The sequence below is a fragment of the Syngnathus scovelli genome, chromosome 3 (assembly GCF_024217435.2).
Source record: "Syngnathus scovelli strain Florida chromosome 3, RoL_Ssco_1.2, whole genome shotgun sequence".
Classification (NCBI taxonomy): Eukaryota; Metazoa; Chordata; class Actinopteri; order Syngnathiformes; family Syngnathidae; genus Syngnathus; species Syngnathus scovelli.
The window spans coordinates 200,280-225,488 of record NC_090849.1 but is presented as its reverse complement, the minus strand read 5'-3'; the positions used below and the strand labels follow the sequence as shown (position 1 = coordinate 225,488).

At 44.0% G+C, this 25,209-nt stretch overlaps 1 protein-coding gene across 1 annotated transcript in view; it reads left to right on the top strand.

The window, feature by feature from the left end:
- LOC125994535 (DNA topoisomerase 3-beta-1) overlaps nt 1–25,209 on the top strand; it is a 136,692-nt gene that overhangs the window by 43,592 nt on the left and 67,891 nt on the right. The window contains exons 3-10 of the mRNA XM_049763874.1: nt 5,523–5,629; nt 5,717–5,791; nt 6,381–6,574; nt 10,677–10,833; nt 10,911–11,024; nt 17,526–17,616; nt 17,763–17,917; nt 25,055–25,160. Coding sequence (XP_049619831.1) covers nt 5,523–5,629; nt 5,717–5,791; nt 6,381–6,574; nt 10,677–10,833; nt 10,911–11,024; nt 17,526–17,616; nt 17,763–17,917; nt 25,055–25,160 — 999 coding nt within the window. The remainder of the gene's footprint in view (nt 1–5,522; nt 5,630–5,716; nt 5,792–6,380; nt 6,575–10,676; nt 10,834–10,910; nt 11,025–17,525; nt 17,617–17,762; nt 17,918–25,054; nt 25,161–25,209) is intronic.

The following is a 25,209-nucleotide window of genomic DNA, read 5'->3' as shown; positions in this document are numbered from 1 at the left end:
CCACATTTCAAATTTCCCTGTAATCCATACATTTTCTTCCACTTCAGCATGTATTGCATACAATTAAGAAATCTACTTGCCATGAACTTCTCGTTTTAAAGAAGAGCAGAGCAAGAGATTTACCGTTCTTATTTCCCATCTTAATTTCAGTAGTTTAAGGTTTTACAATCTCTTTGTCTCAAAAATATTATTATTATTATTATTACTATTATTACTTATTTATTTCTTTGAGGATCCTCAATGCAGGTTTACATTGAACTTTCAACAAATTGCTAGCCTGTATCAATGCTAGAACTGCTATTTAGTCAATTTATCCTACCAGTCACACTCTCAATCACATAAACTCCAGCGCTTTTTTTTTTTTTTTTTTTATTTAGGCCTCATAGCTCGGACAAACCAAAGCCGTATCTCATAGGTCGGACAAACCAAAGCCGTATCCCATAGCTCGGACAAACCAAAGCCGTATCTCATGGCTCGGACAAACCAAAGCCGTATCTCATAGCTCGGACAAACCAAAGCCGTATCTCATGGCTCGGACAAACCAAAGCCGTATCTCTCGTGCACCTGTGGTTTTTTTTTTTTTTTTATATATACGCGTTTCACAAACAACAACACAATCACACAACTTCAGGCCTTTAACTTACTTGTCCCCTGGTTCGTTGCACTGCCGGGTCCCGTCAATCCACCTCTGTCAGACGAAGGCAGACCTAAGATGCTGGCCCAGCGAAGAATTCTCTTCCCAGGACTTTCTCCTCCAGGTCCTCCTAGTGGACGCTGGCTTGTCAACAATGCAGCACGTCCTTCTTCGTCAGACAGATAGCGGGTATGAGGGGTCCCGGGTTTCGGCACCAAAATGTTAGAGATTTGCTCACTCCAACTTATTTTGCAAGAACCACACGGAAGACAAGCAAGTTCTTTTAGACACCTGCAGGTGGAGAGATCACTCGCTACAGGAATGAAATCTGGAGCCTCTCCCAACTGCAAAGGCATATTTATTAAGAGAAAGAGTGGGGGTAAGAGTAGACTGAATAGGAAGCCCTTGTGCTCTAGTCAAAACATATCAGGGGATGTTTTACGACCTTGTGTAGGATGAGACAAGGTAGGTTATTTATTACCGGTTGCATTCCAACATAATCATGCGATAAGGATAATTTGAAAAACCCTAACATAGTTTAGACCAGGTCCAGGAAGCTGTCATCACGTGTTGGAAAATTAACATGCTGGTGAAGCCTCGGAAAAACAGGTTTTAGCTTAGCATGATTAAAATCCCCAGCGAAGATGGTGAAACCGTCAGGGAGCGCCGTCTGTTGTTCACTGACAGCCTGGTACAGTTCACTAAGAGCCGTGATCCTGTCGCTTTCAATGTTGGAAGGTGGGATGTATACCGCGACTAGCAGAATCGCAGTAAATTCCCTTGGCGGGTAAAAAGGACGGCACTTAATGATCGCAAACTCCGCCAGTGGCAAGCAGTGCCTGCATACAACTACAGAGAGAACTTGGCTCCTAGGATCATTAGGACACGCAAACCCCTCCACCACGATAAGGTGACGACTCACGGAGGGGACACACATGCGAGTATGACTCCAGCAAATCCTCGTTGATGTTTTCGTTTTGTCACCACAAAGGAATACAAAACATTAGCATTTTGTAATGGTACAATAACTCTTCATGGTAGCAGGTGACTTCCATTGAATGTGTCTAATTGTAATTGATTCTGAACATGATCTACTTTCGCGTCCCCAAAGTTATGGTGTCATTCAATTTTTTACATGTTGATTTAAATTTCCCTTCCTTAACCCTCAATATTTTAGATATTTTTCTATATAAAATATTTTTTCTACTAATCCCAGCCATTGCTTCTTCGTTGGTGCATCAGTTTTAAACCATACCCTTTTATGGCTTTTTTTGCTGGCTACCAGCAGTACTTTCATCAAGTATCTATCACATCCCTTTACATTTTCCTGGTCGAAGTTACCTAGATTCATCACCAAACCCATCTTTGGTATTTCATAGCCAATTATCTTCAATTTTGTCAAAACTCCATACAAATATTCTTTCAATTTTTGAGGCTTGCCTTTTTAAAAGACAATATTTCCTCCCCGTACAGCGGATTATTAGGGTCACTACATAATTAAAACTAAAAATTAAGCAAAATTAGATAAATAAAACGCTAACTAATAATGATTAAAATAGATTTACAGCTATAGGCAAGGGAAGTGAAGCAGCTCCAAGCTAAACTGACATAACAACAGCGATTCTTCATGCGGGGCTGCAAGTCAAAAGTAAATATTACTAAAGCAAGCTATGAAGCTGCCATGTTAATACTGTTGATGTCATGAACCTGTAGACATGACACAAACTATTACTTTCTGAAAGATATTGTAAATGACAAGAGCAAAATTCACTTGTTCTAAGTTTTAATAATAACTGACAAATGTGCATTACTTATAACTCCTGTTTAAAATGTTCATGAGGGAAAAATAATTTTAAACTCATGTAAATTTAAGGTATTTCATACAGTTTATTCAATGTTATCTGACTCTTCAGATATGAATGAAAGGCAGAATTTGTGTTTTTAGAGTTTTTCACATCTGCCTGAGTGACTTATATTGGGTTATTTTGTCATTTGAAAAATAAAGACGATTGTGACAATGAAATTTGTTTCATGAAAGTGTGTATTTGCATGAATTTGTTTTAGTTAAAAATGTCCGAAAAAAACTATTGGCCCCCGGGCCCCTTCACTTTTTTTTAAATCTGGCCGTCCTTGCAAAACATTTTGACACCCCTGCCCTAACCAGTGTTAAAGTAACATTTGCTAAAGTGTTAAATGTTCAACTTCCATGGTGTGTTGTAGCCACCAAATGTCAGTGCAGTAATAATGGCACTATTGAGTGTTTTGATTAACAATGATTGTTCATGCCAACACTATACAGTGTGGGGAAAAGCGCAACCTTAAATAAAACACATGACAACATTTCAAATAAAATCACTTTTGTTTTATTAAAGCCATTTTTAACAGCTTCTATAAAACAGTAGTATGACACAATGTTATGTTTTTTATTGTTTTCATGCATAAACTGCCCATCATGATGGCAATAATACAATCAGGTCATACACACCAATAACAGCGAGCAAATCCTCATTGATTCTAAACGCATTCAGGTAATCGAAATCCATTGTAATTCCATCCATCCATCCATCCATCCATCCATCCATCCATCCATCCATCCATCCATCCATCCATCCATCCATCCATCCATCCATCCATCCATCCATCCATCCATCCATCCATCCATCCATCCATCCATCCATCCATCCATCCATCCATCCATCCATCCATCCATCCATCCATCCATCCATCCATCCATCCATCCATCCACCCACCCACCCACCCACCCATCCATCCATCCATCCATGGATCTATCCATCCATCCATCCATCCATGGATCTATCCATCCATCCATCCATCCATGGATCTATCCATCCATGGATCCATGGATGGATGGATCCATCCATCCATCCATCCATCCATCCATCCATCCATCCATCCATCCATCCATCCATCCATCCATCCATCCATCCATCCATCCATCCACCCAAAAACCTACCCACCCACCCACCGAAGCCAGCCAGCCAGCCAGCCAGCCAGCCAAATACCTCTCCCCCCCCCCATCCCCCCCCCCCCCCCCCCCCCCACCGGTTTGCGTACCGAGCCAAACGGTCCTCTGAGGATGCCATCTGCTCTGCCCTCCACTCAGCCCTCACCCACCTGTGAGGTTGCTGTTTGTGGACTTCAGTTCTGCATTCAACACCATTGTACCACAGCGACTCATCTGCAAACTCGACAAGCTGGGCCTCAGTACCTACCTCTGCAATTGGCTACTGGACTTCCTCTGTCAGAGGCCTCAGGTAGTACATCTTGGCGACAATATCTCCGGCAGCATCACGCTGAGCACGGGGGACCCGAAGGCTGCGTGCTCAGTCCACTGCTCTTCACCCTGCTGACGCATGACTGCACTGCAACCTACAGCAGCAACGGCGTGCTGAAATATGCCGACGACACGACTCTGGTGGGTCTCATCACCAAGGGCGACGAGACTCAATACAGGTCGGAGGTCGACCTTCTGGCCACGTGGTCCAGGGACAACTACCTCCTGCTGAACGTCAACAAGACCAAGGAGATTGTTGTTGACTTCCGGAAGGGTCACACCCGACACCTGCCACTGACCATCTAAGGTGCTGTGGTGGAGAGAGTGAGCAGCACCAGATTCCTGGGGGTGCACATCAGTGAGGACCTCTCCTGGACCACCAACACTGCATCACTGGCGAAGAAAGCTCAGCGCCACCTGTACTTCCTGCAGAAACTCAGGCGAGCAAGTGCTTCTCCGGCCATCATGACCACATTCTACCGTGGCACCATTGAGAGCGTCCTCTCCAGTTGTATCGCTGTGTGGGGTGGTAGCTGCACTGAATACAACATGAAGGCCCTGCAGCGCATATTGAACACAGCTGGTAAGATTATTGGTGCTTCACTCCCCTCCCTGAAGGACATTTACACCTCCCATCTCACCCGCAAGACGACCACGATGGTGTGTGATGTGAGCCACCCCGCTCACTCTTTGTTTGATCTTCTGCCCTCTGGAAAGAGGTACAGAAGCCTTCGCTCCTGCACCTCCAGACTCACCAACAACTTCATACTCCAGGCTGTTAGGATCCTGAACTCTTTCCCCTCTCCACCCCCGGCTGCATAACGTTCTGTACTTTTGTGCTATATTCTGACTGTCTGCTATATGCACACTTGCTCCATTTTTGCTCCTCTTATTTATTTATTTGTTATTTGTTTATTTATTATTTATTCATCGCTCTTATTTGTTCATTGTTTGTGCCTTCTTGTTTTTACTTTTTGTGCTGTTTACTTGTATGTATATTGTCTTGTCACCGTGGGATAGTGGGAAACGTAATTTCGATCTTTTTGTGTGTCTTGACATGTGAAGAAATTGACAATAAGGCAGACTTTGACTTGAATTTGACTTTTGAACCGCTCCTCCTCATTTGCCTTATCAACATTTTATGTTTCTGAATGTTGAGGAATAATTTTCAGTACCCACACATATAGACATTTCCTTCTGGCATTTAATTCCTTAGTTTTTCACAAAGTAGTGGCAACACTACATATCACCTTGTCTAGATAAAGTATGCATGCATGTTGCCTTCATTGTGACACTGACAACTGGCTGGTTGGCCAAAGATTTCATCATGTACACGCCTTAATCACCTGATGTTGAATGGTTGGTTCAGATGTTGGTTGATGTTGCTTCAGATGTTGGGTGGTCTTGAAAAGTCTTTGGGCTACCTTCAAAATTACATACTTGTAGCAGCAAAATAGAAGAATATGAACACAAAACAATTCACATAACATAACGAAGTCCATTTCCTGTTGGCCTATATGGTCATTCTTCCTTTAACGAGAACAACAGTCTTTTAGGTATTATAGCATTAACTGAAAATTCTTCTTTTTTAAGCCAAGTACAACAACTGGGATAAGGTGGACCCTGCAGAACTTTTCAGCAAAGCCCCAACAGAAAAAAGGGAGGTCAACCCCAAGCTCAACATGGTGAAATTCCTCCAAGTATGTTCAATGCATGTCTGATGCTGCTCTTAAATCAGAGTGTTTATTGCACTTTGTATCTGACACTTTTGTATATTCTTTTATTAGGTTGAAGCCAGAGGCTGTGACTACTTAGTTTTATGGTTGGACTGTGATAGAGAAGGCGAGAACATCTGTTTTGAGGTCAGAACATTTCATTCCACATCATTTGCGTTTTTGCATGTTCTTTCATGTTGTGTGTTAGCAGCTATGGGCTAATGTATATGTTGTTGTAAAACACTAGAACAGGTGAGAGCTACTTCTTGGGTACTGATTTATGCGAAGGGCTACATGTTTTGCCAGTGTTTACATGATGAAGCTCTATTGTACAATATTCCAGGGCAGTGTGGCTCAATGGTAGTCTCGAAGGTCATCTCCAGGTTTGTAGGTCTGAAACCCTGACAACCATGTCAAAGTATCCGTGAGCAAGACACTGAACCCTAATTTGCTCCCTGTGGGCCCGTGTATTTTTAATATTTTAAATGTAGATTTTCATTTAGAATTTCAGTTACAAGACTGTGGATATATTTCTTAAGTTGATGATGTCGAGTGGCACTCTATAGCCCTGTGTTCAACTGCTATTCATACATGAGAATGAAATTGTTGGTACCCCTCTGGTAAAGATAGAAAAAGCCACACCATAAAACAAAAGTAATAATATCATGAAACAATGAAAATGAATCAATGAAAATCAGGGGCTATGTTTTTAATGATGGTCTAATCTTTTTCCAAGGTTATGGAGTCTGTACAGCCAGTGATGAAAGGGGCCGTTCTGGAGCAGACAGTTTATCGTGCCAAATTCAGCTCAATTACTGACACTGATATCTGGAAAGCTATGAATCACCTTGGAGAGCCCAACCGCAATGAAGCCCTTTCAGTGGATGCACGCCAGGAACTGGATTTACGCATTGGCTGCGCCTTCACTCGGTACATTCTCTTCAGAATCCTTCAGATTACAATAAAGGGATCAAACATGTTTTAACTGTGGACATGTGACTGAAACCATTAAATACCTGTACAGTGGAGCCTCGGTTTTCGAACGTCCCGGTTCTCGAACAAATCGGTATTCGAACAAACAATTTGAGATTTTTCTGCTTCGAATGTCGGACGAAATTTGGTTGTCGAATCTCGCGAGATGAGCCAAGAGGACCCGCATACCAACTGACTCCGTTCGTTATTACATTCTCGTTACTCTGAGGATTGCATCAACTCTAATCATGCTTCCAAAGGAACCAAGTGGGAGCAGTAAAGCTATCCTAAAACACAAAGACGCTCTTAAAACAGTGCGACAGTAAGCGTCCAGCACGCTGCGGTTGCGCGATCGGACTAAATTAAGCTCCTTGCGCACTAGGTCCACTTAAATTTTGGAAAGTACATCAGGACATTAAAAATATTTTATAAATTTCAGCGACGGCTCTGTCACAATAATGCGACCAGCGCGGTGTAGTCACGAGGTCGGCGACGCGCTACGGTTGCGCGTTCGGCGGCGTGCTGCGGTTGCGCGATCGGACCAAATTAATCTCCCTGTGCACTGAGGTCTACTTAAATTTTGGAAACTACATCAGGACTTTAAAAATATTTTCTAAATTTCAGCGACGGTTCTATCACAATAATGCGATCAGCGCGGTGCAGTTGTGTGGTAGGCGACGCGCTACGGTTGCGCGTTCGGCGGTGCACTGCAGTTGCGCTATCAGACAAAAATGCACAACATAAAAAATGCTTAAAAAAGGTGTTTTTTTTTTTTTTGCTTGGAACGGATTACATTTCCATTATTTGTAATAGGGAAACATGATTCGGAATTCGAATGATTCACTTCTTGAACAGCCTTCTGGAACGGATTGTGGTCGAAAACCGAGGCTCCACTGTATATCAGTTTACATAATTGTCCCATTTATTATTAATTAGTTTACTTTTGGCCTCCCATAGGCTCAACACCTATGGGAAGGACCAAAGGGGTTGGGTGCAGAGTGAGCTGGGCGGCGGCCAAAGGCGGGGAGCTTGGCGGTCTGCTCCTCGGCTACAAAAGCTGGCTCTTGGGACATGGAATGTCACCTCTCTGACAGGAAAGGAGCCCGAACAGGTGTGCGAGGCAGAAAAGTTCAGACAAGACAAGGTCGAACTTGCCTCCACACACAGTTTGGGTTCTGGTAGAGTCCTCTTGAGAGGGTCTCTCTTCCATTCTGGAGTTGCCCACAGTGAGAGGCACTGAGCAGGTGTGGGCATACTTATTGCCTCCTGGCTGGGCGCCTGCACCCCGGTTAACGAGAGGGCCTCCCTCCGCCTTCCTGACTTGTGTCTATGCACCAAATGGCAGCTCAGAGTACCCACCCTTTTAGGAATCCTTGGAGGAAGTGCTGGAAAGTGCTCCTTCTGGGGACGCCATCGTTCTGCTAGGTGACTTCAATGCTCACATGGGCAATGACAGTGAGACCTGGAAGGGCGTAATTCGGAGAAACAGCCCCCTCAATCAGAACCCGAGCGGTGTTCTATTACTGGACTTCTGTGCTCGACATGGATTGTCCATAATGAACACCACGTTCAAACATAAGGATGTCCATGTGTGCACTTGGCACCAGGACACCCTAGGTCGCAGTTCGCTGATCGACTTTGTAGTCGTCTCATTGGAATCGCGGCCACATGTTTTGGACACTTGGATGAAGAGAGGGGCAGAGCTGTCAACTGATCACCACCTGGTGGTCGATCCACGCTCCTATGGTCACGAGGTATGGGTCATCAGTCTGAATCCTTGAAAAGCAGTCTCACTTTTGCCTCTTGCAAGAGCCTTTTTAGTGAAAGAAAGCAGGGTGGGGGTGAGTGTGAACAGGTTTCAGGGTTGCCTCTGCAAACTGGTTCAGTCAGTGCAGACGGGTCTTATCTCTGTCTTACAAGGTTGTCCACAGATACTAGTCAAGCATGTTTGGACAACTAGCTAAGCAAGGACATTTTCACAACACACAAAGAAGGTGGAAAGTTTCAGCATCTCAAGAGTTTCGGCAAGCACTAACACAATTACTGATTCTCAGTCAGCACTTCACAATAATCATAAGATCAAAATAAGGTGTCAACCATTTCCCTCCTGTTTATCATATGATTATTCCTTCCTCTGTAACAAGCATAAGCAAGAAAACATAAACACAGTATCATTGTATGTATCACTTACTAGGGATCATTTTCAATGATAAATTCATCAAGTCCCTGTAATGCATGTTTGTTTACACAGCATCCTCACAATCATTGCAATCTTTCTTTGGTGTGATATAGTCATCACTTTTGACATGCCTCATGTGTTGTATTTGTCCCGGTTCTTGAACAAATCGGTATTCGAACAAACAATTTGAGATTTTTCTGCTTCGAATGTCGGACGAAATTTGGTTGTCGAATCTCACGAGATGAGCCAAGAGGACCCGCATACCAACTGACTCCGTTCGTTATTACATTCTCGTTACTCTGAGGATTGCATCAACTGTAATCATGCTTCCAAAGGAACCAAGTGGGAGCAGTAAAGCTATCCTAAAACACAAAGACGCTCTTAAAACAGTGCGACAGTAACCGTCCAGCACGCTGCGGTTGCGCGATCGGACTAAATTAAGCTCCTTGCGCACTAGGTCCACTTAAATTTTGGAAAGTACATCAGGACATTAAAAATATTTTATAAATTTCAGCGACGGCTCTGTCACAATAATGCGACCAGCGCGGTGTAGTCACGCGGTCGGCGACGCGCTACGGTTGCGCGGTCGGCGGCGTGCTGCGGGTATTTGCGGTTGTATTTGTACCTGTGTTACGGTAGAGGACACATACCTTGATACTGCAGACTTTAAACATTGAATAACCTAAGGTGTCAATAAGCATAACAATACCAGAACAGCAAACACAGATTACAGATTTTAATAGCCGCTGCCACCAGATAACCAGAGGTTAACTATGAGAAATCCCACTGTTGTGGGACTCTATCTTCTGAGAGGTTGCTGCCATGTCACTATGTGCAACTAACTGTTCTTTTCCTGTACTTGGCCAATGGTGTGTATGGTTTGGTCCTCTTGTACCAGTTGTCCTGCTGTTATCTCTCTTCTGCGGCTTCAGAATACAACAAAGGACAGCTTGGGTTGGTACAAATTACGTGTCATTATCTCCTAGTATATAGGTGCAATAGGAAGTCCTAATAATGTGGCATACGCCACCTAGTGCTGCAGTCACCAAGTTCAGGACCATCCTGTTTTGTAATACCATTAGTCTAGTAGCCTGAATCTCTCTATTTTGTCCATCATTGACCTGCAGAGAGAGGTTCAGAAAAGATTGAAAACAATAGTTCAGTGTTTCTATGTAGTGCTTGTTTTCCAACTCCGATCCAAGGAAAGGCTTTATGGCTGTCTGGGACATTCAAACCCCAGATGGGAGGTAGTGAGGGGTAGTCAGCAAGACTTGGAATGGAGGAACCAGTTTTTCTTTTTGACGACTTCAATGTAGTAGGCCCAGTCTCCAGGCTTGATTGGATTGTTGACCTGTGAGGGAGAAAGATCAGAGGGCAGTAGACTTGCATTTGACACATCTTTCTGTTTTATCATTCTGATCTTGTAATCTGCTAAGGTCTGTTCTTCATCTGCTTTTTGGATACCTGCAGTGAATACAGGTAGTCTAAATGGTATCCCATGGATGATTCTAAAGGGTGTCAACCCTTCTGAAGTGGGGGTGATTCTCATTTAGAGTTTCACAAAGTCCAGGTCAGTTTTAAGCTGAAGCGTATGTTGTCCTGAAAAATGTGACATAAAGCATTTCTTTTTATGCCCAAAGAGTAACAGCAGAAATAGAAACATTCTGACCTAGGTTGTCATAATTCATGCATGAAAGGGTTCATACATTATCTATAACACTAATCTGACATGGATTGTATCCTTGAATTACATGACTTCCTATACATCTAAATAGAGTGTGCTAATGAATACAATTGTTTTTGTTCTTTTAGTCTGAGGATAATAGTTGAATACAGTATATGAAGTTTAAGCCTCCTTTCTGAATGCCAAATTGTTTCTAGGTTCCAAACCAAATATTTCCAAGGAAAGTATGGAAATCTGGACTCTTCTTTAATATCATTCGGACCCTGCCAGACTCCAACTCTTGGCTTCTGTGTAGAACGTCATGACAAAATCCAGTCCTTTAAACCAGAGAACTACTGGATTATACATGCGAAGGTACACCAAATGTGAACCTCTATTATCAGTAAATATGGTGGTAGTACAGTATTTTGAGAAATATTTTCTTTTGCCAGGTGTTCAAAGGGAAGGATAACCCATTGACTCTTGATTGGAACCGGGTTAAGGTCTTTGACAAGGACGTGGGCCAAATGTTTGTAAACCTGGCCAAGACATCCAAGGAAGCCCAGGCAAGTACAAACACACATAATTTCTTTAAAATTGGTGCTTTCTGATGAATGTTTGCCACTTTTCTACTATGCTTAGAAAATATTCGAAGTAGGGCAGTCAATTTATGTTAGTAATTACCGCAAATTAACACACTTAAAAAATTAATACAATTAATCTTGGGTGGCAAGTCAATGAGCATGCAATTTGGCCGTGCGAGACCTGCATCCTGCAATGGTCCTGTGCCCACTAGCTGTACGATATCTGAGATTTTGGGATCATCAGTCCATAAGATCTTTAGAAAATATGTACCATATTTTTCGGACTATAAGTCGCATTTTTTTTTCATAGTTTGGGTGGGGGGGCGATTTATACTGAGGAGCGACTTATATGTGAATTTTTTTCACAAATTTTCAAAATAAAAAAAAAAAGTGAAACCGCGATAAACGAACCGCGATGTAGCAAGGGATTACTGTAATTTAAATTTCAAGTGACATTAGCTGCGCGCCGCATTGCGGCGGTTGTATACATAAAGGACAAAGATTCGATCACGGGATGACAAAGATGATGTAGGGGCCCACGTACTACCGGCATCATTAGCGGCTTTGTTTGTAAGTGACACGGAGGACGAAGAGTTTGAAGGATTTAATGATTTGGAGTGACACAGAAGGTTTGAAAAGCTATTATGGCTTTTACGCACGCCTGGTCCTACTCTACGGAGCTCTCTTTCACCTCCGTGGATGGAAGTAGGTGGCTGGCGCTCGGCCGGGTGGCTGCCCGGGGACGGTGGATGAGGCTCGGACATGGCTTTTACGCACGCCCGGTCCTACTCTACGGAGCTCTCTTTCACCTCCGTGGATGGAAGTCGGGGGCCGGCGCTTGGCCGGGTGGCTGTCCGGGGACGGTGGTTGGGGCTCGGATATGGCTTTTACGCACGCCCGGTCCTATTCTATGGAGCTCTCTTCCACCTCCGTGGCTGGAAGTGCCACCTCCGGGGATGGAAGTCCACGCCGCCACATGCCTGGAAATCGAAGCCGGTGCTTGGGGCCGTGTGTCGGTGAACAATTTATGTTATAGGTTTTTGATATATTTTATTTCGTGTAGCAACTTGTATATGTTATCGTTGCAGTTCAGTAGTTGTTGGCTCGTTGAACTCTTGTTTAAATAAAGAGACGTTTACCAAACCCACGTCTTTCCTTGTACTTTGTTAACGCTACAATATAGTTCTATACTAGTTCTGTGGAATAATGACGAGGTGTCAGGGCACACGCGTGGCGTTGTTGTCTTAAAGGACGAGGAATTTGATGGATGGATTTAATGATTTGGAGTGACACAGATGGTTTGCTAATTTGTATATTGTTATATGGGCCTGTGGAATATTTTGAAGTGCAATCGTCGTCAGCGGCGCGCACCCGGCCGGCATTGTTGACAGAAAGAACGATCGATGGATTTAATGAATTGGAGTGACACAGATGGTTTGATAAACGTGTTATTTATGTAATAGTTATTTGAATAACTCAGAATGTTACGTCAGGCCTGTTATCAGCTCTTCGTTTGTGTTTGTCACGTTAGCATACCTATTGTTTAGCCTGTTGTTGCTCGTTCATGTCTGTTCTTGGTGTTGGATTTTGTCGAATAAATTTCCCCCAAAATGCGACTTATACTCCGGAGCGATTTATTTATGTTTTTTTTCCACGTTATTGTGCATTTTATGGCTAATGTGACCTATATTCCGGAGTGACTTTTTGTCCGAAAAATACGGTATTCTGATATTTCTTGGCCCAGTCTCGACGTTTCAACATGTATGTCTTGTTCAGTCGTGGTCGCTTGTACCACGTCTCTGAACACCAAACACTGTGATATAGGGGGTTTATCGCCTTCGGCCCTACCATCCCTCATTATATAGATACACATCACTTCATATGCTTGTATCGAGTATGCATTCAAGCTTATACAGCAGGGAGTTGGAAAATATGCATAAAAATGATCAAATGGTCAAAATACACACTTTCCTAATAATTGTGCACACAGTGTAGTCCAGACACCTTCGCCTAGCTTGTTTTGATTTTATTTGTTATATAAGCTAATCATTGCACTTTATTTACCATTGTTTTGGGTTTTTTACCACTGACAATCAGAACACAAAATTTGCACACTCTGCTTGCAGGTAATTTACTTGCAGTTAACTTCAAGCTATTCTCACTCAAACAGTATATTTTATGTTGTGCTACAATAATAAATAGCTAGTTGGTAGATAGAAAAGCTCAAACAAAACATAATATTACTCTTAGTGTAAAATTTCTATTACGGTCCACAATAATTATTTGAAAATAACTGAAATCATAGAAATAATTGCAAAGAATCGATACTACCCGTTTAATACTCACAGTAGCGTTGATTCTATTGATACAAGGATTGATCTGCACCAACCTCCCCACTCGTCAATTGCAAACATTACTCAGCATTTCCCCCAAATGTCGCACTTTCATTCTAAAGGACTTACCATGAAAGAATATTCTGTTCATGAATATTCTTTTTTCTTCTGCAGTACCTTAGTCTCAGATACACGGATTATATGAACAATCACAAAATAGTTCACAACATGGTTGACAGTCATGCATTGTCCACCAGAATGTAGCAGTGAGTAAACATGAGCCGAAGTGATTACCGTAATTGCCGGACTATAAGCCGCGGCTTTTTTCCAAAATTTTGGACCCTGCGGCTTATAGTCAGGTGCGGCTTATATAAGATTTTTTTCGTGATTTTTGTGATGACTTGATCAGTTTTACTCTTAACACTATTATATACAGTAAAAGCTAGAAAACAAACTGACAAATAACTCGTTTTCAAATTAGACGAGTAAAAACTGGTCAAATATTTAAAAAAAAAAGCTATTATTAAAAGTGAAGACAATTTGCAATTCTAGTAATGAACAACGAATTTGATGCACAATTTGTCTTCGCGGGCCACATACAATGATGTGGGGCCTTGAGTTCGACACCTGTGCTCTAAACCCTTTCTCTTACACTGCCATGTGACTCAGAGATTACACAAAGCAGTGGCGCTGTTTGGACCATCTGCATTGTATTAAAACCCAATCAATCAGCATTTGAATTCAATTCTTCTGACATTTTGCTCACCAAAAACAAGTAATGAATGTGAACTTTTAATGTATTTTATTCAGAAAGTTACTTTGAACCCTGAGGTTTAAATGGCGGCGCGGCGTATTTATGGATTTTACGGCCTCCAGGGGGCGCTCTAGCAGGAAGCAAGAGCGAGACAGACAAAGAAAACGTGCTAGTTTGCGCATCACGCACACACCCTCACCATGGAAAGCACGCGAAGAAATTCATTTGATGCAGCTTTTAAATTAAAAGCAATCAATTTGGCTGTCAAAGACGGAAATAGAGCGGCGGCACGTAAGCTTGGCATCAATGAATCGATGGTGAGACGTTGGAGACGGCAGAGTGAAGAACTGACACAATGCAAAAAGACGAGAAAAGCTTTCAGAGGCAACAAAGGCAGATGGCCCGAAGTTGAAAACATTCTTGAAGACTGGGTGAACACACAGAGAGCAGACGGCCGAGGTGTTTCCACCGTGCAGATCCGACTGAAAGCCAAAACAATCGCCACCGAAAAGAAGATTGAAGATTTTAAAGGTGGACCATCGTGGTGTCTCAGATTTATGAGACGAAAGGGCCTGTCAATCAGGGCACGCACGACTGTGTGTCAGCAACTCCCTCCCGACTACGAGGAAAAAGTTACAAACTTCCACAAATTCACACAAACAAAGATAGCTGAGAATTCCATCGGACCAGACGAGATCATAAATATGGATGAAGTGCCTTTGACGTTTGACTTACCTCTCACTAGGACTGTAAACAGGAAAGGTGAATCCTCCGTCACGCTGAAAACAACTGGCCATGAGAGAACGCATTTCACTTGTGTTCTGAGCTGCACAGCATCCGGACAAAAGCTCCCACCAATGGTGATTTTTAAGCGAATGACTATGCCAAAAGAAAACCTCCCGAAAGGCATCGTCGTGAAAGTAAACACGAAAGGGTGGATGATGGAAAGCCTAATGAAGGAATGGCTGGCGGAGTGCTACGTCAAGCGACCAGGAGGATTTTTTCACAGAAAAAAAACACTGCTCGTTTTGGACAGCATGAGGGCCCATATCACAGATTCTGTGAAAGCTGCCATCAAGAGGACAAACTCAATTCCAGCTGTGATTCCTGGGGGAACAACAAAGTATTTGCAGCCATTCGATATCAGTGTGAATCGTGCATTTAAAGTGGCACTCCGAGTTGAGTGGGAGGCGTGGATGACCAGCGGCGAGAAATCATTCACCAAAACTGGCCGCATGCGAAGAGCAACTTTTGCTCAAGTCTGCCAGTGGATCCTGACTGCGTGGGGCAGTGTGAAAAAATCCACGATCACCAACGGCTTTCGAAAGGCTGGACTGCTGCGTGAGGAAGAGAACGGTGCGAGCACATCTTCGCCTCGAGACGAAAGTGACAGTGACAGCGACAACGAAAAAGAGAGAGACGGTGTAAAAGTGTCTGACGAAGTCATCCTGAGTCTGTTCAAGTCTGACACTGAAGAAGACAACTTCAGTGGTTTTAGTGCACAGGAGGAAGATGAAGATAGCGATCAATGACTTTTCTGGTAGGCTGGTTATTTTTTTTAACCAGCGGTGTTACTGCCGTTGTACTGCTGTGTTATTGCCGTGTTGTTGCCGTGTTACAGGCACTTTTTGGAAAAAGACATTTATTTACAGTAAGCGATCGATTACTTTTCTGGTAGGCTGGTTATTTTTTTAACCAGATGTGTTACTGCAGTTTTACTGTCGTTGTACTGCCTTGTTGCTGCTGTTACTGCCGTGCACTTTTTGGAAAAAATGCATATAATTACAGTAATTAAAAATTACTGTAAAAAAAAATTCTGTGTATCATCTTTCTGTGTAAATATCTCATGTTACAACGTGGACACCTGCTTTTATACACGTCACTGGGGAGAAAAGTGGTGCGTTGATCGCATGTCCATCCGCCAGGCGAATAGTGCAGTATAATTCACTCAAATAAGAGACAGAACGAGATCAAGACGAACATTACTGAAAAGAAGCCTTTATACACAAACCGTCATTATGGGGGACAAAAGAAATGCATATGATGCCGCTTTTAAGCCAAAGGCAGTCGATGTTGATGTCATTGTGTTGTGTCTACTCTGGAGCGTATTTATGGATTTTTACGGCCTCCAAGGAGCGCTCGAGCAGGAAGCAAGAGCGAGACAGACGAAGAAGAGATAATGCGCCGAAGAAGACGTGCTCGCTTGTGTTTTGATCTTCTCGCGCATCACGCACACACTCACACTCACAAAGAAGATACATAATGAGATGAACACGGACATTACTGAAAGGAAGCTTTTATACACAAACCGTCATTATGGGGGACAAAAGAAATGCATGATGCCGCTTTTAAGTTATACGTTATATCGCTAGTTTAATGTAATTTAGCGCTTCGTGCATGAATAAGATAAGCATGAAGAACTCGAAGCAATGCATAAAAGCGACGACGAAAGAGAGACTGAGAAAGTGAGGCGAAGGATATCAAACGCTATTCCAATCGGACACTAACAAGGAAGACTTTGATGGTTTCAGTGCACAGGAGGAAGATGAAGACGGCTCTTTTTTACTTTTACTGGTACGTTTTTTTTTAACCAGCCCTGTTAGTGCTGTGCTACCGTTTTGCTGCTGCGTTACCGCCGCGTCTCTGACTTTGCTGTGTTACGTCCGTGTTGCTGCGGTATTACTGCCGCGTCACAGGCAGTGTTTGGAAAGAAATGTTAAGGTATGTTATTAAAGCTTTAAAAAAACTTTCTGTGTCCAGTCTTTCTTTGCTAATAACTCGCGTGCACACTTCCGCGTTGCTGCGGTACTACTGCTGCGTCACAGGCAATGTTTAGAAAGACATGTTCAAGTATGTTATTAAAACGTTAAAAAGGCTTTCTATGTACTGTCTTTCTTTGTAAAAAACTCGTGTGCACGTGCGGCTTATAGACCGGTGCGGCTTATGTAAGAAAAAAACTGAAATATCCATGAATATTAGCTGGTGCGGCTTATAGTCCGGCAATTACGGTAATCAACATGCCTATTTTAGCTGTGGTGCAAGTCTAACCAAATTATTTGATTTTAACAAACAAAAAATTTAAAGTGGTAAAACACACGTTTTACTAACTAACATGCACACAACTAACACCTCTATTTTGGAATATGAAATAAAGGGAAAATATTTAATCTTAAACAGTGGTATCCATGTTTCCTCCAATATTTATTTGGGCTTTGATTTGACATTGCTTTATTAGTCCCACACAGAGAAATTCCAGTATAGACCAGCCAACAGCAGTTAGAAAACAATGAAGCTGCTGTGGGAGGCTGCTGCTCATCCAGGACTGGAAGTTGTGGTATAACTTTGTACATGTCAGGGTACATCTTTGATACTCTCTAATCTGCACCCCCAATATAGGTGGAGTCGGTGACTAAGAAGGAGAAGACTAAGCAGAGACCCCTGGCTTTAAATACCGTAGAGATGTTGAGAGTGGCAAGCTCTTCCCTAGGTATGTTACACCAATTTAGCCTACGAATAAAGTAGCCCAGTTTAAACAAAATTGTAACATATGTAAAACAATGTATAATATTTTATTTTTGTCTTCACTGTTACATGTGTGGTCTTAGATATCTATATATTTTTTTTATGTCTCAGGTATGGGTCCTCAGCACACTATGCAGATTGCTGAACGTTTGTACACACAGGGTTACATCAGCTATCCTCGGACAGAAACGACCCACTATCCAGAAAACTTTGACTTGAAAGGAACGCTTAAGCAGCACACCAACTGTCGTTTGTGGGGAGAGGAGGTGAGAGATTTTGGCCTTATGACGGCGGTCGATAAGGCCGGGGGTCGCGGTGTTACCATGAACCCTTTTCATTATGAAGTTATACAGACAGAAAAAAGCGTATCTAATAAATCAAGCAATGCACTTTTTGCATGCACCTCTGTTGCAGTCATTGGTGGTGGGCCCCCAATGTGTGGTCTCTGTGGCATCGTAGCGTGTATGCTTCAAAATGCAACAGTGTTAGGGAGAAGAGCCAGGGGCTCTGAACAGAAATTTTGTATTACATTTAATACATATTCTAGACATAAAATAAGACGACGACTACATTAAAAAACACCGGAAAATGCTAACGTCTGACGTCAGCCATGACAAAGAAATTGATGTTAAAAAATTAATAGCAGTAATGTTATTTGCTTATTTTTGCACTATTTCGCACCACAGCGTACAGAATACAGAATTCTACACAATAATAGGACTCAAAATGATTTACATTTAATTTAACTTTGCTGAGGAACTGTTTTTCTTCTTCCAAACCGCTTATACTCATGAAGATCACGGGCGTGGTAGAGCCTATCCCAGCAGCCTTAGTACTAGGCGAGGTACAACCTGAAATGACAGCCAACTGCAGGGCACACAGACAAACAACCATTCACACACACAGCCACATCTACGGATAATTTAGAGTGGACAAACGGCCTATTATGCAGGTTCTTGTAATGTGGGAGGAAGCTGAAGTCCCCAGAGAAAATCCATGCAGCCACGGGGAGAATGTGCAAACTCTACTGGAAGGCTGAAGCCGACTTATACTCAGGAGCGACTTATTTTTTTATTTTTTCACACATTTTTACTTCATCATTAACACTTTACTTACTAGTGTAGTTGATCACTTCACATGTTATTTTCACTTTAAACCGCATGAGGGCGCACTATGGCTGTGGAATAATTGGAGCCTCACTGACAATGAGTTCCATTCACTGACTTCCGAAGTCGGGAGATCTAATGATTTGGAGTGACACAGATTATGCGATAAACTTGTTATTTATGTTATAGTTATTTGATATATGGGGGTGGGGGAAGAGCGATCCAGGGCGCTTGCGTGTGTTGGCTCACATGTTGAGCTCTTGCCTGGTACTTTGGTAACGCTACAATATAGTTATATATGTAGATCTTTGGAATAATTGGAGCCGACAACTGCCAACGAGGTTGACGTCAGCGGTGCATGTAGGCCCGGAATCTTTGACACAGAGGATGAATATTTCGGTGGATTTAATGATTTGGAGTGACACGGATGATTCATTAAAATTGTTGTTTATATTACATTTATTTGATATATCTAGTCTGACGTTAGCGGTGCATGTAGTTCCGGTCGGTGTCAACGGCTGTGTTTTTTTTGTTTTTGTTTTTGTTTTTTTAAGTGACACAGAAGACGAAGATTCTGATGAATTTATTGAGTTGGAGTGACACGGATGGTTCGATAAAATTGTTGTTTATATTACATTTATTTGATATATCTAGTCTGACATCCGCGGCGCACGTAGTCTTTCCGGCATCAACAGCTTTTTTCTTCTCTTTTTTTTTCACGTGACACGGAAGACGAAGATTCTGATGTTTTTATTGATTTGGAGTGACATGGATGGTTCGATAAAATTGTTGTTTATATTATAGTTATTTCATATATAGTTTATATATTGTTATATGAGCCTGTAGAAAAATTTGAACTGCAACGCGCCACTGACGTCGGACTTGTTTACATAAAGGAGGACCAACTCGATCGATGGCTTTAATGATTTGGAGTGACACAGATAGTTTAATAAAAGTGTTATTTATGTTATAGTTATTTGAATAACTGTTATTGTTACATCAGGCACGTTCTCAGTTTCTCGTTTGTGTTTATGTCACGTTAGCATACCGTATCGTTTAGCCTGTTGTTGCTCGTTCATGTCTGTTCTTGGTGTTGGATTTTGTCGAATAAATTTCCCCCAAAATGCGACTAATACTCCGGAGCGACTTATATATGTTTTTTTTTTTTTTTCACTTTAATCTGCATTTTATGGCTGATGCGACATATATTCTGGAGCGATTTATAGTCCGAAAAATACGGTAAATGTGAGACAACTTGTATGCAGTCCCTTAAACAAACATTGAGTAAATATAGGATAACTTATATGCAACTACTTCAAACTGTATGTCTTTTCTATAACACTTACCAAACAAAAACAGTTCTGATAAACAACAATCTATGAATCAAAACTACAGAGTTAACAAAAAGGAAAGAAGTTCCTTTGAACTAAACAAAGAACATTTTGCCTGTGTGAAGGAGCTCTGCTCATAGTTAAAGTCAAAGTCAGCTTTATTGTCAATTTCTTCACATGCCAAAGACACACAAAGAAACCGAAATAACGTTCCCCGCTATCCCACGGTGACAAGACATGGCACACAATAGACAATCAAGTAAACAACAGCGTGCTGAATAAACAATGAATAAATAACACAACAATAAATAAGAGGAGCAAAAAGGAGCAAGAGAGCGTACAGCAGACATTCCAGAAAATAGCGCAAAAGTGCAGCACGCTATGCAGAAGGGGGTAGCGAGTTCAGGGTCCTAACAGCCTGAAGAATGAAGCTGTTGGCGAGTCTGGTGGTGCGGGAGCGCAGGCTCCCGTACCTCTTTCCAGAGGGCAGAAGGTCAAACAAAGAGTGAGCTGGGTGACTCACATCACTCACAATCGTGGTTGCCTTGCGGGTGAGACTGGAGGTGTAAATGTCCTTTAGGGAGGGGAGCGAAGCACCAATAATTTTACCAGCCGTATTCACTATGCGCTGCAGGGCCTTCAAGTTCTGGTCAGTGCAGTTACCACCCCAGACAGCGATGCAACTGGTGAGGACGCTCTCAATGGTGCCATGGTAGAATGTAGACAGGACTGCCTGAGGAGCACATGCACGCCTGAGCTTCCGCAGGAAGTACAGGCGGCGCTGAGCTTTCTTTGCCAGTGACGAGGTGTTTGCGGACCAGGAGAGGTCCTCACTGATGTGCACCCCCAGGAACTTGGTGCAGCTCACCCTCTCCACCACAGCACCGTCGATGATCAGCGGCAGGTGTGTTGTGTGACCCTTCCGGAAGTCAACAATGATCTCCTTGGTCTTATTGACGTTCAGCAGGAGGTTGTTGTCCCTGCACCACGTGGTCAGAAGGTCAACTTCCGACCTGTACCGAGTCTCGTCGCCCTTCGTGATGAGACCCACCAGAGTTGTGTCGTCAGCAAACTTCACTATGCGGTTGTCGCTGTAGGTCGCAGTGCAGTCATGCGTCAGCAGGGTGAAGAGCAGTGGACTGAGCACGCAGCCCTGGGGGGCCCCCGTGCTCAGCGTGATGCTGGCGGAGATTTTGTCGCCAACACGCACCACCTGAGGCCTCTGACAGAGGAAGTCCAGTAGCCAGTTGCAGAGGGAGGTACTGAGGCCCAGCTCGTCGAGTTTGCAGATGAGTCGCTGCAGCACAATGGTGTTGAAGGCAGAGCCGAAGTCCACAAACAGCAACCTCACATATGAGTCCTTCCTCTCCAGGTGGGTGAGGGCCAAGTGGAGGGCAGAGCAGATGGCATCCTCAGAGGACTGTTTGGCACGGTACGCAAACTGGAAAGGGTCAATGGTGGGGGGGAGAACGGATTTGATGTGGTCTATGACAAGCCGCTCAAAGCACTTCATGATGATGGGCGTCAGGGCCACGGGGCGGTAGTCATTGAAGCAGGACGGTGCAGGTTTCTTCGGCACAGGAACGATGGTGGCAGCCTTGAAACACGAAGGGACGATGGCCCGCTGCAGGGAAACGTTAAAGATGGCCGTGAAGACACTGCCAGCGCAGTCCTTCAGCGCACGACCCGGGATGTTGTCAGGGCCCGCCGCCTTACGGGTGTCAATAGCGGAAAGCGCCCTCCTCTCTCCGTCGTGTGGGGGGGGGGGAGTGGTCTTCAGCGGGCAAGTGTTGTTCTGGGCGTCGAAGCGAGCAAAGAAGCGGTTAAGATCGTTCAGCAGACGGACGTCGTCCTCACAGCTCCGCGGTGCGGGCTTGTAGTCCGTGATGGTCTGAATGCCCTGCCAAAGGCTCCGTGCGTCCTTGCTGTCCTTGAAGTGGGTGGAGACCTTGCAAGAGAACGCTTTTTTCGCTTCTTTGATGCCCCGGGACAGGTCGGCCCTCGCTGTCCTCAAGCCAGCCTCATCCCCCGCTCTGAAAGCTTTGTCCCTGGCCCTCAGCAGTCTGAGGACAGCCCCTGTCAGCCACGGCTTCCAGTTCGCACGAGTGACGACGGATTTTGAGCGAGTCACATCATCGATGCACTTCGCGACGTAAGAGGAAACAGAGTCAGCAAACTCCTCTATGTCCGTCCGATCGTTGTATGTGGCCGCCCGCTTAAACATGTCCCAGTCAGTAGTGCCAAAGCAGTCACGAAGGGCATCGGAGGCACCCTCAGGCTACACCCGAACCTGCTTCCGAACCGGCCTGGATGCCCTTACCAATTGTCTGTATGCGGGCAAAAGCAAAACGGTGAGATGGTCAGAAAGCCCAAGATGGGGGAGGGGGGTGGCTTTGAAAGCTCCTTTATGCGCAGAGTAGACCAGGTCCAGGAAGCTGTCTCCACGTGTCGGAAAAGTAACATGCTGGTGAAGCCTCGGGAAAACAAACTTCAGGTTGGCATGATTAAAGTCTCCAGCGAAGATGGTGAAACCGTCAGGGTGTGCTGTCTGTTGCTCACTGACAGCCTGGTACAGTTCACCAAGCGCCGCAATCCTGTCGCCTTCGATCTTGGAAGGCGGGATGTACACCGCGACTAGCAGAATCGCAGTAAATTCCCTCGGCAGGTAAAAAGGACGGCACTTGATGATCACAAACTCCGCTAGTGGCAAGCAGTGCTTACATACCACCACAGAGTCCCGGCACCATTCTTCTCGGATGTAGACGCATATTCCACCTCCTCGCGACTTTCCCCCTCGTTCAATGGCACGGTCCGCCCGATAGCACGCTAGCCGCTCCAGATGCACGGCAGAGTCCGGAATGTTGACAGTCAACCAGGTCTCAGTGAACACGAGCACACAGCAGTTCCGCACCGTCCGGTTTGTAGACCTCAGCAGGCGAACGTAATCCATTTGGTTGTCCAGCGATCGAACATTCGCCAGAAGAATGGAAGGCACTGCCGGGCGCGCTGGGTTGGCCGCCAGCCTGGCCCGGACGCCTCCGCGCTTGCCCCTCTTCTGCCTCCTCGCACACCATTTCCGACGCTTCCCAATCGGGGGAGGAATAGCGGGCGAGGTCGGCGACGTTTCAGGACGTAGCAGTCCGAGCGCCTTTAATGTCGCCGCTTCAAAGTCCAGAACACCACAAAACCCACTTCTGCCGATGTCGAGCAGAACCTGCCTGCCGTACTTGTAACACGACATAGCACGACGAGACGAACACATAAAACTGTCGGACGAACACTCATTAAATGAACAAATCACCGTACTGGCGGGACAGAGAGTGGCCGCTGCGTGTGCACGCGCCGCCATCTTTGCGTTTATAGTGAAGGCCTCTTACAGGAACAAACAGAAAGATAAGAAAAGGACAGGAAGGATACATAAAACTGATTGGGGGTTTAAAGACATCCCTGGAACTAGATAAGAAGAACTTTGTTGAACGAAAGGAGTTCAACTCGTAAAATATAAGGCCCCAGGTCAGGCAGGCCAAAGCTTCACCGCTAAATTATTCCAACAGTACTGGTATGCCATGCAACACTAGTGGCAAACCCCTGGAGGTGGATGAGATCTGCCCAGAGTCCCTCAAGGTTCTGGATGTTGTGGCACCGTCATGGTTGACATGCCTCGACAAAATCACGTGGACATCGAATCACATGGATTGGTACACCGAAGTAGTTGAGGGACACCGGAGTATTTGTTCCAACTACTCTGGATCCGGGTTAGTCCCGGAATGTTTGATTTGATCCACATTGTAAGGCAGTAAGTTGAATTAGTTTGAAGTGAGGATTGGACTCTGCAAAGACTACCCTTTCCCACAGATTCTTTTCGTAAGCTTTGTAGACAGAATTTGTAGGCACACCCAAGGCGTTGAGCGGGTTCGGTTTGGTGGAGTCAGTATTGCGTCTTTGCTTTTTGCAGATGTGGTACTGTTTCTGTCAACCGAAATCTTCAACTTTCACTGGAGCGGTTAGTAGCCGAGTAGTCGGAATGAAGATCATTACCTTCAAATCTGAGACCATGCTCCTCAGTCGGAAAAGGGTGGAATGCCCTAGAGATGTGATCCTGCCCGGAGTGGAAGTTAAAATACACTAGTCTTGTTCATGAGTGAGGGAAGGATGAAAGGGAATATGGACAGGCTGATCGTTGCAGCATCGGCATCGGCTCTGTCTTAGTTTGTTGTTTTAAAGAAGGAGCTGAGCCAAAAAGGCTACTCTCTTGATTTACCGGTCAATCTACGTTACGAAAGGACAAAATCCCACCAACACGTAGCCCAACATAGTTTTCTCCCCAGTCCGGGGGCTCTCTCTCAAAGATAGGGTGAGAAGATTGTTCATCTGGGAGGAGATCATTGAAGAGCTACTGATCTGCTATGTCTCCCAGTTGACTTGGGAGAGCCTTGAAATTCCCCCAGCAGAACTGGGGACGTTTGGGCATCCCTGTTAAAGTTGCTGCCCCGCAACTCAACCCTGGATAAGATGAAAGAAATGAATGAATGTATACTGGCAACCTGCTTTAAGATTTAATACCTTTTCTCACCTAAAAATTGCATCTTTTCTGTAAGATGTAGACATACAGTGTAGCTCTGGTATCAAATCTACAGCAGTCTGTCTTCAATCCTGTTCTACGAGGACCATTGTCTTGGATGTTTTATATTACGTTTCTGTGTGTTGCAACACTTCTAATTCAAATGATCATATAATCAGGAAAGTCTGCAAAAGCTGGAAAACAACCATGGTCATTTGAATCGGGTCTGTTGCAGCAGGGAGACAAAATATCCAGCACTCTACAGCAAATAAAAAGGGATTGGTGTCATTGGCCCTCACCAATGATTTTGGAGGGGGATGTTAAATTGTAATATGTACATTATTTATCATGACTACATGACAACTGTATAATCAAAATTATATGAGGCTGTTTTTTAATTACTAGGTGAAAAATCTTCTATCAAATGGTATAATCCATCCCAAGAAAGGAGTTGATGTTGGCGACCATCCGCCTATAACTCCCATGCGTGCTGCCTCAGAAGAAGAATTGGGTGAGTCTGAGCTAATAAACATTAGATGAAAATATCTGGGACACCTACA